This window comes from Trichoderma virens (genome assembly GCF_000170995.1).
Source record: "Trichoderma virens Gv29-8 chromosome Unknown TRIVIscaffold_89, whole genome shotgun sequence".
In the NCBI taxonomy this organism is placed as follows: domain Eukaryota; kingdom Fungi; phylum Ascomycota; class Sordariomycetes; order Hypocreales; family Hypocreaceae; genus Trichoderma; species Trichoderma virens.
The window spans coordinates 56,862-69,688 of NW_014013660.1; the positions used below are offsets into that span (position 1 = coordinate 56,862).

At 52.8% G+C, this 12,827-nt stretch overlaps 3 protein-coding genes across 3 annotated transcripts; 1 reads left to right on the forward strand and 2 right to left on the reverse strand.

Moving 5' to 3' along the window:
- Nucleotides 1–865: 865 nt before the first annotated feature.
- TRIVIDRAFT_82811 (uncharacterized protein) lies at nt 866–4,787 on the reverse strand (the record flags this gene model as incomplete). The annotated part of the gene is made up of 2 exons (XM_014095654.1): nt 866–4,264; nt 4,362–4,787. 2 exons carry the CDS (start codon nt 4,785–4,787, stop codon nt 1,301–1,303), a joined length of 3,390 nt encoding a protein of 1,129 aa, XP_013951129.1.
- Nucleotides 4,788–7,398: 2,611 nt separating this feature from the next.
- PKA4 (uncharacterized protein) lies at nt 7,399–9,383 on the forward strand (the record flags this gene model as incomplete). Its single annotated transcript, XM_014095655.1, has 3 exons — nt 7,399–7,576; nt 7,678–8,323; nt 8,421–9,383. The coding sequence occupies 3 exons, from the start codon at nt 7,399–7,401 to the stop codon at nt 8,746–8,748; spliced, it is 1,152 nt and encodes a 383-aa protein (XP_013951130.1).
- A 244-nt stretch (nt 9,384–9,627) lies between these two features.
- On the reverse strand, nt 9,628–11,288 carry TRIVIDRAFT_41569 (uncharacterized protein; the record flags this gene model as incomplete). Its single annotated transcript, XM_014095656.1, has 2 exons — nt 9,628–10,987; nt 11,152–11,288. 2 exons carry the CDS (start codon nt 11,286–11,288, stop codon nt 9,628–9,630), a joined length of 1,497 nt encoding a protein of 498 aa, XP_013951131.1.
- Nucleotides 11,289–12,827: the final 1,539 nt, after the last annotated feature.

Genomic DNA, 12,827 nt, shown 5'->3' on the forward strand with positions numbered 1-12,827 from the left:
TGAACCAAAAAAAATGCCCATCCACCCGAACCTTTTTGCTGCTCTGCCTTTGGCTTTTGGGCTCTACTTTGCGAGAAACAAGCAGGGGGGGGATTCACCCGCCGCTAGATTCCCATGTTTAATGACGGCGATCCCTGCTCCTGAGAGGGGGGCAACCCGACATTGATATGGACGCTTAATTCTCGGCATGAGATGCCGCAAATATAGCCCTCGAAAAATCTGCAAATGGCTGATGAGAGAGACAGGCCCTGAAACAGTTGAGCGTTGCCAGAGGAGGCGAGTGGCCTCATGCCATTTGCACGGATCAACGCCTGCACTCTGTACAAACAAGCGATTCAAACGGGTTTGGCCATGGATTCAAATTACACGTAAATAGCACTGCTACCTTGCCCATACAAGGGACATGCTATGTACTACTCGTACTAGTCTAGTACTGTATATTCCCGTAGACCTGCTCCGTACAAGTATTGCGTCCAAGTCGCCCCGTTGCCAATTACGACCAACCCGAATTCAGGGTCCTCATCAATCTTGGCCTGCCGACTAGTATTCACGACTGGCATTAACTCGCATTAGGGCCGTTTCTTGGTCCCAACAGCTGCAGGTCTCTCTCTCGGGGTCTGGCTTTGTTTGTACGGACGAGCCATTGGGTGGGTATGCCTGTTACCTAGGTATTCGCATCGCATTGCATTAATGATACCTGGTAGGTATAAAGAAGGCATGGAAAGATGCTATATTTAATAAACAAAACGACACGTGGATTTAGTCTGCACTTGATTGGTATACAAAAATATATAAAGCCAAGCCCAATTACAATTGGTCAGTAAAATTGAATGCAGAACATGCCCTCAACAAGTCGTTACAGACTACAACGAACTATTGGTTTTTCATGTATATATCTCATGTCTAGGCAAAATCCCACAGCAGACCACGCACATCCATAGCCTCCAACACACGCATGGAAAGGGAGAAGGAAGAAAAAAAAAAAATCCAGTTGTTGGCCATGGCATCTCAAGCCAATCCCGTGCCCCCTCCTCTATCTTCTTCTGTTGATTTATTATGTACAAGTGCTCCCATCCTATCCTGACTGGCAGCGTGAAAAAAAAAAGAATGAGAAATGATTAAAATGAAAAAAAGGAGAGAGAGAGAGAGAGTGTGTGTGTGTGTGTGAGTGAAAGAGTGAGAAAAGAGGGGTGAAAGCTCGCAACATGCATTGGAATCCGATACTTTCATTTCCCATCAGAGAGATCAAAATTACCTGACATAGCTGTGTAACATTCATCTCCATGCTTCCAGTAACCCGTTACCCTTCAAATTCTACGACACCAGGCCCCCCTGTAGTCGATGAGCTATTTGCTCGGCGCCGCCCAACTGCCGCGTCAACCTCTAATAAGTTGTGATCGTGTCCTGGCTCTTTCGAAGCCGTCACTGACCCAGCTTCCGCATCTGCTCCATCTAAAAGATCACGGTCTGTGCTCATGACCGATCGGCGTTCAACGTCTGTGCTGGCACCTCCTGTTCCCCTCCTTACACCAATCGCAACACCGACATCATCATCGTCCTCCTCGTCCTCCTCCGTCCGCTGGCTGGGCAGAGCATTCTTTTCAAGCTCCCTTTGGGCCTCTTCCATTCGCCTTCGCACCTCGCTCGCCACGCGCATTCCGTCGGTAACAATATTATCCAAAACGCCGCGCAGGCCACGGCCACCTCCAATGGGCCCGGCCTGAGCCTGTGCCTGTGATCGCGTACTAAAGCCCAAGTTGGAAAATGTTGTAAGTGGGCCATACGAAGAGCTACTGGTGGTTTGAAGGCCCTCGATGATGTGGAGCGATGCTGGGAAGGACGACTCAAAGAACTGTTCGAGAAGTTCGTCTGCCAGCACAACCATTCGGAATGTCGGCAAAGTGATGTGAAGGGGATGGGCTGGGTCGAGCGCCGCGTTAGCTGCTTCGGCCTTTTGCCTTGACACCCGCCGGCGAGATTCGTTGTCGACGCTGTCGCCGCGGGAGTCCTGGTCACTCGGACTCAATAGATCGACAGACTTCTTGGCTTTCGTGGGGGTGGCCGTCGGTGATGAATCAAGCGCCAAGAGGTCTTCCTCTTCGTCTTCACTATCATCGTCGTCCCCAATGGCAAAGGCGTTTGGATCAACCATTTCGTCATTCGACACCAATGAGTCAAAGCCGGTGCTGTTTTGGTTCTTTGGGTGATCAGGGTCGGCGTACTCAAAACAGCGTCTGATGAACGCACTAACACTGCCCAAAAACCGCTCGGCGTTGGAGATTTCAGGAGGTAGACTGGTCTGCGAGTCGCTGGCGCTCATTCCATCGCCGTTCAACCCCATGGTTGAAGCCCCCGGGCTCAACGTCCCCTCCAGGCCGCGACGGGATAAGAAGAGCAGGGCTTCGGATATACGCAAGATGCCCTCTCGGTCCACCTTACCATCGTTGTCGTCATCATACAGCTCAAAGAAATACGTGATTGTGCCCATGATGTCCCTCTTGCCTTTGATCCTGGCTAGACCGGTTACCACATTTTGGAGGGTCAAGGCTGATGTGCCGTCGACATCCCACTTGTTGAAGATGCGTCGTAGAAACTCATGCTCCGCAGGCTCAGGTCCGCTTCCCCAGGGCGACATAACGTCGGGCGTCTTCCTGGTGTTGTAGAGCCTGGCTTCGTTTGCCTGGGAGTCTGAGATGGCCCATTTCGACATGCCGGCCAAGAATTCGCGGAAGGCATCGTAATCCATCAGGCTAGTGCTTGGTCCAAGTCCGACGCGGCCCTTTTCGACTTCGTTGGGGGCGGCCGAAGAGAATATGTCGGAGCCTCGTAGTCTGCTACTCTTTGCTTGGCGCTGCAGCTCTTCCTGAATCATTCGATCTCGTTGCTGCCGCTCGTACAGGACATTGTAAAATCGGTCGTACAAGGAGCCCAGCTCTTCAGGGCTCAGCAACTTGCTGTCAGGCCCCAGGTTGCGAATTGCCGTTCTCTTGGCGAAGCTCTCGATATTGCTCAAAACGGCATCCTTATTCTTGAGTCGAAGCTCTGTAATACTGCTATGAGTAACTCCGGCAAACTCCTTAAAGGCCACAACCATGAGCTCCTGAAATCTTGTCACCGCCCTCAGTTTGGGATTTTCTGATTTTGGATGTGCAGATTCGTCGAGCCTGGCAAAATATGATTTGAGAACAGATATGAAGGCACCGTCATCGGCCGCGTCCAGCAACTCTTCGCCATTTATCCGAAGGATGGCAAGGCCAACTTGGAACAGTACCTTGGGACCCTCGACGAAAAAGACGTCGAGCACACGGAAAGCAAACACCAGGGGCATTGAATTAATATAGAGAGAGAGAAACCAAGGAAGCGATACGACGGACAGCTGTACGTCGCTCTTTACAAGATGCTCCCACAGAATGGGCATGGTCTTTTCAACAAGAGACTCAAAAACTTTTTGATCCAAGAGAGTGCCGTACATGGTGGTGGAATAGTAGCCAGGAACCAGACGATCGCACAGAGCGGAGAGAAGGAAGAAGGCCTGTGGCTCGGACATGTAAATGAGCAGTGCCGCCACGACAATATTCATAGCCTGGCAGTAGCCCACATCTGGATTGACCCAACTGTAGGCCGTGAGAACGCGGCGGAGTCTGCCGATGCCCTCCTCGCTCTGAAAGCCGGGGTACTCGGGTAAACTGCGATTGAGATCCTTTTCAATCTCATCAATTGCAAGCGATTCCTGGCCTTTGAACTTGGCCAACGTATCACTGTACAATGTTGGGTTTTCCAGTCGGAGATATAAAGAGCCAGAGGTTACCTCCCATATCTCGCCTCGCAGGCGGTTAGGGAGACCAACACGAATGAGCTTGTGAAACGTGGGTTGACGGATCAGCATCATGTTTCGGCCGTTGTCGCGAAGATATTCAGCCCAGAGCCTCATCTTGGCCCTGTCGCGGAGCTTCTTTGGATCTCCAGGATACCGGAAGGCCATGCCCAGTCCCGCATCTGGAGGTGACACGCTCGCCCTGTCGTCGGTCCGCAAGAGATGTTCGGAGTAGCACTCGGCCACCACCTTGCGCAGCTTGCCCACGTTGCCCACTCCGGCTCTCAGACCTCGCTTTAGGCCATCGCAGAACCTTTCACAAGCTTGCCGGGTGCCTGCCAGGTGGATCGTAATGCGCTGTTCTCGAACATCCTTGCCGCCGTTGTTGCCATCCTTTGGTTTCGCGACGTCCGCCAATAAGCCATTCCAAGTAGTTATTGCGAGAGCGAACTTGGGTGATATGCTTGTCAGCCGTACATCTTTACTGACGTAGATTTCGAGGGGAGGGTGAGGGGGGAGATGCCGTCATCCATCCAACTACACATACCTGAAAGTTTTGGCTATTCAGTCTCTCCACTCGCCTGACGGCGCAGAGGGGGAATGTGAAGCCACTCCCACTTGGCCCGCTGCCATTGGTCTGCCCGGTAAAGGCGGAAGACGTCGAAGTGCTCGCCGATTGCGTAAAGCTCGTGGGCGTTGTCGAGAAGCAAAGGTAGGCCTCTGAAAGGTGTAGCTTTCCAGCATAATGCCACCCCCTGTCATGGTCCGGATCGCCGCGCGTAGTGTTTGAGGGCGGTATGGTCAACTCGGCATTGATCTCATATAGGGGCGTCTGCGAGGATGGGAGGCGGAACTGGCTCTGGAAGAGGGAGGCTTTGGAGGGATTGCGGTCCGAGTTGGAGAGGTTCAGTCCCTGAGTGGGATCGATGAGCTGCTGGGCCCTCTGGACGATGTTGGTCAGGTTGGAAAACATGGTTTCGAAGGCGTTCAAGGACGCATGACGGTGTTATGAGAGAAGCAATGGCACCAGCCCACGCGACCGCAGAGAGACTGCCGGCCGTCGGATGGCTGAAAGAGCCGTTGGGTGCTCCGTTTGCTGGCGTCGGGCTGCCGGATCGGGCCGTTGCGAGGGAGAGAGCAGAGCAAGATGCTGTAGCAGAGGCCGGAGACGCGGCAGAAGGCGGCAGAGAGCTGGCAGGGCGAGCAAGAGGGAGCGGATGCGCGGGAGCTGAGGATGATGCCGGCGATGGTGGCTTCGAGGGGGAGTTGTGGTGGTGAGGGCCAGTTCAGTCGGGAGTTCAGCAGTGACAGCAGCGGTCCAGGCTGCAGCTGTCTGCTGTTAGCGGCCGTTGGCGGGGCTCGACGGAACCCTGTGCTGAGTTATTCAGCCTGGTCCCCCCTCGCCAACCAGCGAGTCTGCCTTAGCTGCAGGGCTGCAGTTCCACGGCCAACCACTGCGCTGCATTCCCGGGCGGCACTGGTGGACGCTGTAGCACCAGACCATCGAGTGCCTGGAATGCACTAGCAGGTCCGCTGATCCCGCGCAACAACAGGGGGGCCGAGGTGCCCATCTCGGCACCTGGAGCTGTTCGTACTCTAAAATTCAATTCCGCCGTGCAGCGTTGAGACGTCAGCAAGAAGGGGTTCAGGCCAGGGGGTGAGGTGAGATCTGGTGTTCAATGCTTCGAGCTCGGTGAATACCTCCTACTTAGTAAGGTAGCTGGCAACAGTACAGTTGTGCGAGTAATGGTGCTGTACAGTACTATAGGTACTCGTATATTGACCAGACATGCACCCTGCCTACCGGTTCTCCGTGTTAATTTTTGCTTCCCGGTCCATGCTCGTACTCTTACGTGTATGAGAACCTGAAGCTGTTTTAAGTTGAGGTCTGGTAAGAAGCCAAATTGTCCCTTGTGCCAGTGACGGGGCTCAGACAGGATACATGTATCGTCAGGAATTGTCAGAAATTATGAATCACCAGCACGATTGATTGAATTCAACCCCATCGCAGCATTACATGTACCCTTTTGCGCCTGATTTTGATCTTAAGCCGGCATTGGCACCTACTGTACAGCAACCTGAATCCATCGCCCGGCCGCAGAAGCCGCGAGCCCTTGGCAATGGATCAATCCAAGACTCCGACACGCAGCATCTCCATAAAAAGGCCGCCATGTGGTCTTTTATTGGCCCTGGGCCACTGCACCTGAAAAGGGCACAGTCGCATCACTAATCTCATCCAGGCCCTGTCAAATGCGGTTTGATGACTTACATATTTGATGGAACTGCATGCATGCCCCAACCCAAGGATGGAGATGGATGTATTGTGATGTCAACAGCGAAATAGGATATATGCACTTTTGACTTATAAATCAAATCTGGCACGGAATAGAGAATGTGATGCGATCGATACTTTTTACTATGCCCGAGGCTTACCAAGGCCAAGGCAACCTTAATAATCAATTGATGCGATGGGGGAGAAAAAAAAAACCCTGCTCTAGTCCAGGTACTGATTGACTCGTATTTGCCGCGTACCGTAATCCACCAATGTGACAGGTAGATGCTACTACGGTACTAAGCGTTCTAATAATACAACCAGGTTAATATAGTACCAATACCTAGGTAGGTAGTAGACAATAACAGGTGATCTACCAAGCAGTCCATATCAACAACCTGATGCGGCAGAAACCTCTTGTAATAAACAAATGCACCATCCAGAGTGCCAAATACGCAGCCTCGCCCAATCGATGGCATCCCCAACATCTCCATCAATCATCAACATCAGCTCCCCCAAAAAATTCCGGTCCCTCGCGATGCTAGCCGGTAGCGCATACATAGCGTGCCCCTTGGTGTATCGACACCAGCTGCTAGGGCCCCTCTAGCATGTCGCCCTGTTGCGTCATAACCGCCCCTCGCCGAATCCCCACGATGAAATGGATGCTGCTTGCACTAGTTTTAGTAGATATTCATCAGCCTCAGCCTCTGCTGTCTTTTTTTTTTTGCTTCTGCCTCAGATTCCGCCTCATTATTCTGCCTCTCTGCATTTCACCCTGTGCTCACCCTACGATAACCCGAAGCTCCAGAGGCATCGGACAAGAGCAAAAGCAAAGGCAAAGCAAAGCCAACGACCTGCTCTTGTTTCAACCCCCGGCCAGAGAAAGGTAAAAAGAAACAAACAGCAACAAGAGAGAGCAGAAGAAAAGAGAAAAAGACATCCATCAGTCAGCGCCAAGTCCGACGGGCCAACCGTTCCTATCGATCCCACCCGTCATCCGCCGGATTCCTGTCGCCAGATCCTCCGCTGCCTCTCCCGCCATGCTTCGATTGATGCTATAGCCCGACATCTCCCTCCGATCCTTGCGCTTTTTCCTTTGTGTCGCCTTCCACAAATCGCATCCGATCTTTTGCACGCGCAAAGCTCTCCCTCGCCCTCTGTCCCTCCGTCCACCCGTCTCCTTGTCCTCTTTTCTGTCCACGAGGCCATGGACCTCCCCTGAACCGCATCTGCCAACCAACTCACCAATTCATCGCCGGAAGCACACCTACGGCCGGCCTCGTAGCCATTTTTGCAGCCCACGGCCTCGCGGATGGCGGCTACGGTTGCTGAAACGCAGCCGGCAACTCCTGCGCTATCGATCGGCATGGCATCGCCTCATCAGCTCCATGCCGGCAGCGCTCCCTCTACCGATTCCGCTCCCGCACCTCTACCGCCTACTCGCAGCTTCAAGCTGTCTGATTTCAACCGGGTGCGGACGCTGGGCACAGGTTCGTTTACACCTTCTTTACTCCCCCATTGTCCCTGTCTAGTAGCAAGACTCGAATCGCGATAGCTGGGTTTTACTAAATAGCCAAATCTTTTTATATAGGCACGTTTGCGCGAGTGTGTCTTGTCCGCCCTGCCAGCGCCACCAAACCTCTAGAGGAGGAAAAGAACCCTGAAGTATACGCTCTCAAGATCCTCAAGAAGACGGAGGTGATCAAACTAAAACAAATCGACCACGTGCGCAATGAACGAGCCATACTGGCAGACGTGGCTGGCCACCCCTTCATCACCAATCTCCTAGGCTCCTTTTCCGACAACGAATCATTATACATGCTCCTCGATTACGTCCCCGGCGGCGAGCTTTTCAGCTATCTACGGAAGTACCGCCGGTTCGACGAGCAGGTTGCGCGCTTCTACGCCGCTGAGATTGTCCTTGTATTGGAGTTTTTGCACGAGCGGCAAGGTGGTGTGGCTTATCGAGACCTCAAGCCGGAAAACCTCTTGCTGGACCAGGATGGACACATCAAACTCGTTGACTTTGGCTTTGCGAAACGGCTGGGCTACAAGGATGACAGGCCAGTCGAGACTTACACGCTCTGCGGTACGCCCGAGTATCTTGCGCCAGAGGTCATTCATAACAAGGGCCACACGACGGCGGTGGACTGGTGGGCGTTGGGCATTCTGATATACGAGTTCCTGACGGGCTACCCTCCGTTTTGGCATCAGAATCCTATTGAGATTTACAAGCAGTAAGTTTTGGACGTTTGGCAGTTCTTATAAGCTCCCTCGCGCTGCATATTACCTACTCCCCCTTTTTTTTTTTTTTTTTGCTAACCTCGTGCCAAGGATCGTCGAGAAGCCCGTCGTATTCCCACAAGAGCCAACCATCTCAGACGAGGCCAAAGACATCATCAAGTCGTTCTGCACAATCGACCGCTCCAGGCGCCTGGGCAACATCAGCGGAGGGGCCGGCCGCGTCAAGGCCCACCCCTTCTTCAACGGAGTCAGCTGGGATGATATCCTCAGTCGTCGGCAGCGCGGCCCGATTATCCCCCCCCTTCGATATCCCGGCGACGCCCAGTGTTTCGACATGTACCCCGAGGAAGACGGGACTCGCATCCCTTACACCGCCGACATGGCTAATAGATACGACCGCTACTTTGAAGACTTTTGAAAAAATACTACCGTCATAAGTTGTGCAATCTTTTTTTTTGTTTTTGTTTTATTCTTTTGGCTTTGTGTTTCAAAAGGCACTGTTCTAAATTTACTCGGCGAGGGTGGGTGTAATAGGTAATCGCGGTTGCTCTTCTTTTTATGATATATCACCGCTCACCAGTAAATGACTCGCATTGTGCGTGCGCTTCTACTTGGTATCTGCTTTTTTTTATTATTCCCAATACTATTGCCTTCATTTTTTTTTTTTTTAAGGGGGGGCCCTTGGCGCATACTCCCTTTTGGGGCGGGGAGGACCTTTGAAAGAGATGAGAGACGTCGATGACTGCTAGGGAGACGTAGCGTATGACGACGCTTTTCACAAGTACATGGTTAATTAATGAACAAAAGAAAAAAGGAAACAAAGAAGAAAAAGATAGCGGAAGAGGAGATGAGTCTCTTGGGAGCCAAGTCAGTCTGTGTTGTATAGCCTCACAGCAAAGGGGAAGGAATATTATTAATGTGCGCGCCCTGGGTGTGATGAAACGACGTCTCTCGACCGTGTGTATGCATATATATACATGTATATATTACCATGTTACTATATCTATCTACCTTGGCAGAATAGCCAGACGATAATGATGAATCATTATGCAGAGCGAACTGCAGCAAACAAACACTTCTAACACATGCTCCAACAATATCCTCAGCCGCCATTAAGAAAAACAAACCCTCCCCCAAGACAAATGGAAATGAAAGAAGCCACGCAACGCCAGCCCTCCAACTGCACTGCCGCGTTTAAACAACAACCCCTGTCTATGCTCCGGTACCGAAAAGATGTGAATTCCAAGCCAATTGGGAATTAGATGGGCCCTGCCCCCCTCCCCCGGTTCACACAGCCTCACATGTACGCAGCACGATATAGCCAGTATCCGCCCGCGCCTGTGGCCAGCAACGAAGCCAGAATATACGCCCCTTGCCTCGTGCTCCCCAGAAACATGGTCCACCCGGCCGCAATCTCGCGCCGCCGCGCAGCCACTCGGCGATCCCAGGCCTCCGGGTCGATTTCCACAGGCAACCGCACTCGCGGATCCACGCCGCTTCCCCCGGGTGAGGCGGATCCGGCAACGGACTCACGGACCGCGGCAGGGGGTGCGAGATCGCCGGGGGAGATGAGGGGCACGTCGACGCGGAGGAAGACGGGGCGGTGGTCGCTGGTCCGGATGACGGGCAGAGCGTCGTATTCGCGGACATTCATCTTTGCATCGACCCACGACGGGAGCTCGAGGTACAGGATGCGGTCTGTCCAGCCGGGGTACCGGTGCGAGGCAAACTCCCATTTCACTTCGTCGACGGAGCTGCCGGCGCTGCCGGGAGGAGGCGTCTTTGAGTCCACGACGTACTTGTATGTTGGCGGGAACTTCACAGGATACTCCGACATGCCATGGAGTGTCCGGCCGGCCAGACGCTCCCGAGTGAGTTGATCGAGATGCAGGAACTTTGTGTAGTAGTTTTCCGATCCCGGGTCCAGGTTCGGGAACGCAGAGTAGGGCGTCGGAGACGTGGTGGAGATGCGGTAGTTGAGGTCTCCGGCAACAAACAGGTGAGACGAAGGCTTGAAGACGGAAAGGTTGTGAAACTGCTGCTGCAGCCGGAGGTCCTGCTCGTGGTGCTCCTCACGCAGCAAACGGGCCTGTTCTGAAGCATCACCCTCCTCGGATGACAGGCTCTGGCTCCTCGACTCGGCGTCTCTCCTCATCTTGGTCAGCACCTCTTCCGGGTTCTCAAATGTCAACCCTCGCATGATGGCCCCCCAGTTGGCATTGCGCCGCGGGAGATTCCACTCCATGGCTGCCAGGTGCGTCGCCACAAATGTCAGCTCCGTCGACTCTCCACCGACCTCGTACAGCGCCCTCAGACCAACAGCCCCCTTGTTGCCCATCTCGGCAGCACCGAATCCCACCTCGGCCTCCTGGACGTCCTTGAGCCGGGTCGGATCCCTGGCGAAGAGCATTATGGCAGTGTATCCCACGTTGAGGGTTCTGATGAGCGTGAAGTGGTTTCCCCCATTTTGTGGTTGTGATTGCGATTGTGATGCAGGAGTAGAAGCAGCAGCGGCGGCTGAGATGCCATTATTCTCTCCATTTTGTGAGTGCAGTGAAGCTGCGAGGTTGAGAGCCTCTTCATACCGTTCCACGTATGGCTTCAGAAAGTAATCCCCAACGAAAGCATAGCTCAGGGGAGCAATCTCTTGTAACGACCTTTTGCCGAATAAGTACACGATGCAATCATTTTTCGTTTTTGTTTTGTTTTCAGAAATATAATCAAAAGACGAAGATGTTATAATGAAAAAAGAAGAAGAAAGGGGAAAAAACATATAAAACAACCTTGAAAGGATCGTGATGAGGTAATCTTCTCAACTTACAGGACAACCACCTCTGGCAGTTCCGCGGCATTCCGCGCCAGCGCAGTCTGCAAATGGCCCGCGAAAACAGGCACGTTGATGAGCTTTGCAGCGCAGTTAAACGTCAGGACCAGCAGGTCCAGCGTCGAGGGCGTCATCTTTGCCGCGTCGCTCGGCTGGTCGGTTCCCATGCTGCGTCTGATTGAGAGAGGAAAAAGAACGAATGTCGATGACGGCTAGAGCAGTCTGGTCTGGTCTGGTCCGAATATTATAGCTGGTTTTTTTTCCTCGCTTTTTGTTGGATTTTGGCGGCAAAGCCAAAGCACCGTGCCGGACACCGTGTTCAGACAGAAAGAACAAAAAGAGGCCGCTCAAGCGGGGTTTGACGCTCAATCAAAAAACGAGGAGACGGGCGAGGAAATGGACAAACGGCTGAAGCAACAATTGAATCTGGCCGTTGCGATTGGACTGGAGCTCTTGCAGAACCCAGACACAGCCTCCCAATATATATACCTGATCTCTTCAGCTTGGCTCTCCAGACTCCAGACAACCCAGCGGGTACTTTGCTGTACGCCCAACGCCGGTAGGCATTCCGTGTGGCTGAAAGGTACAGCCAAGTACTCGTACCGTCTCGGCCATGCAGCTGCTGCCAGGGTTGCCAGGACGGAGCGGTCGACTTGCCGGCTAACCCTGCGTCAGCGCATAAGAATAAATGGACGACTCAGGTCAGCTGCAGGCAGTGCATGCTGCTAACCTCACTGCGCGACTGCTTAGGTGGTGCCAGGCAGTAGCACTAGGTGCTAGTTACCACGGGAATTCCACTTACAGCGGCTGTAGGCACCTGTAGGCACACTGTCAATACCTGCTCAGGCAGCTGCTATAGGTACATGTAGTTAGTGCTCCAGCTAGGACCCGACTGCAATTGCCACTACCACTTCCACTAATTGGCACAACGCCATGGGGCTCAGTCAGGCAATGGAACATGTGATCATGGGTGGCCTCGTGGGACCCTTTGCTGGCCCACGCACGCGACTACATCCTCCATTCGCATACACGCATTTCTACAACACACTTTGCGGGTGAGACACCAAGTGGCACTTGCATCGGCGGTGTAAAAGGAAAAAACAAAAAATCAAATTTGATTGCAGACTATATGACCTACTACTGGCTGAGCTGAGCGTGTTTCTTAGCGACAAGAGATCTTTGTGGATGCCTTGACCGTGCCATGAATCTTTGACCGTCTTCTTGTCTTCTGTGCCGTCAAAACCATTGCCAAAAGGCGGCGACCTAAACGACAAACACCCAGTGGTAACAAAGAGTTGGCATCAGATGCCATGGCCGTGATCCGGATACCATATAGTAAGCCATGGTAGTGATTCCTTCAAGACACTCCTCCCGGACATATTAGGCTAATCCACCACAAGGTGAATCTTGTCTTGCCGGTAAGCCCAATTGCAAGCGGAATCGTGTCAAACTTGTCGCCATCGCCGTCCTCCACCACGTCCCTCAAGGTGAGCTTCGCGGACAACCTTCACTATCAAAATAGTAAAATGTTGATGTCTCCGCACCAAAGAGACTGCCCCTTCCACTTGCAGGCCAATCTCATCGACTTCCCCAGAAGCTGCCCTTCGACACGCCGGCCTAAAAATAGAAAACAATAAAATCGAACCGAGAAGTAGAAAGTATGATGCGTAGTA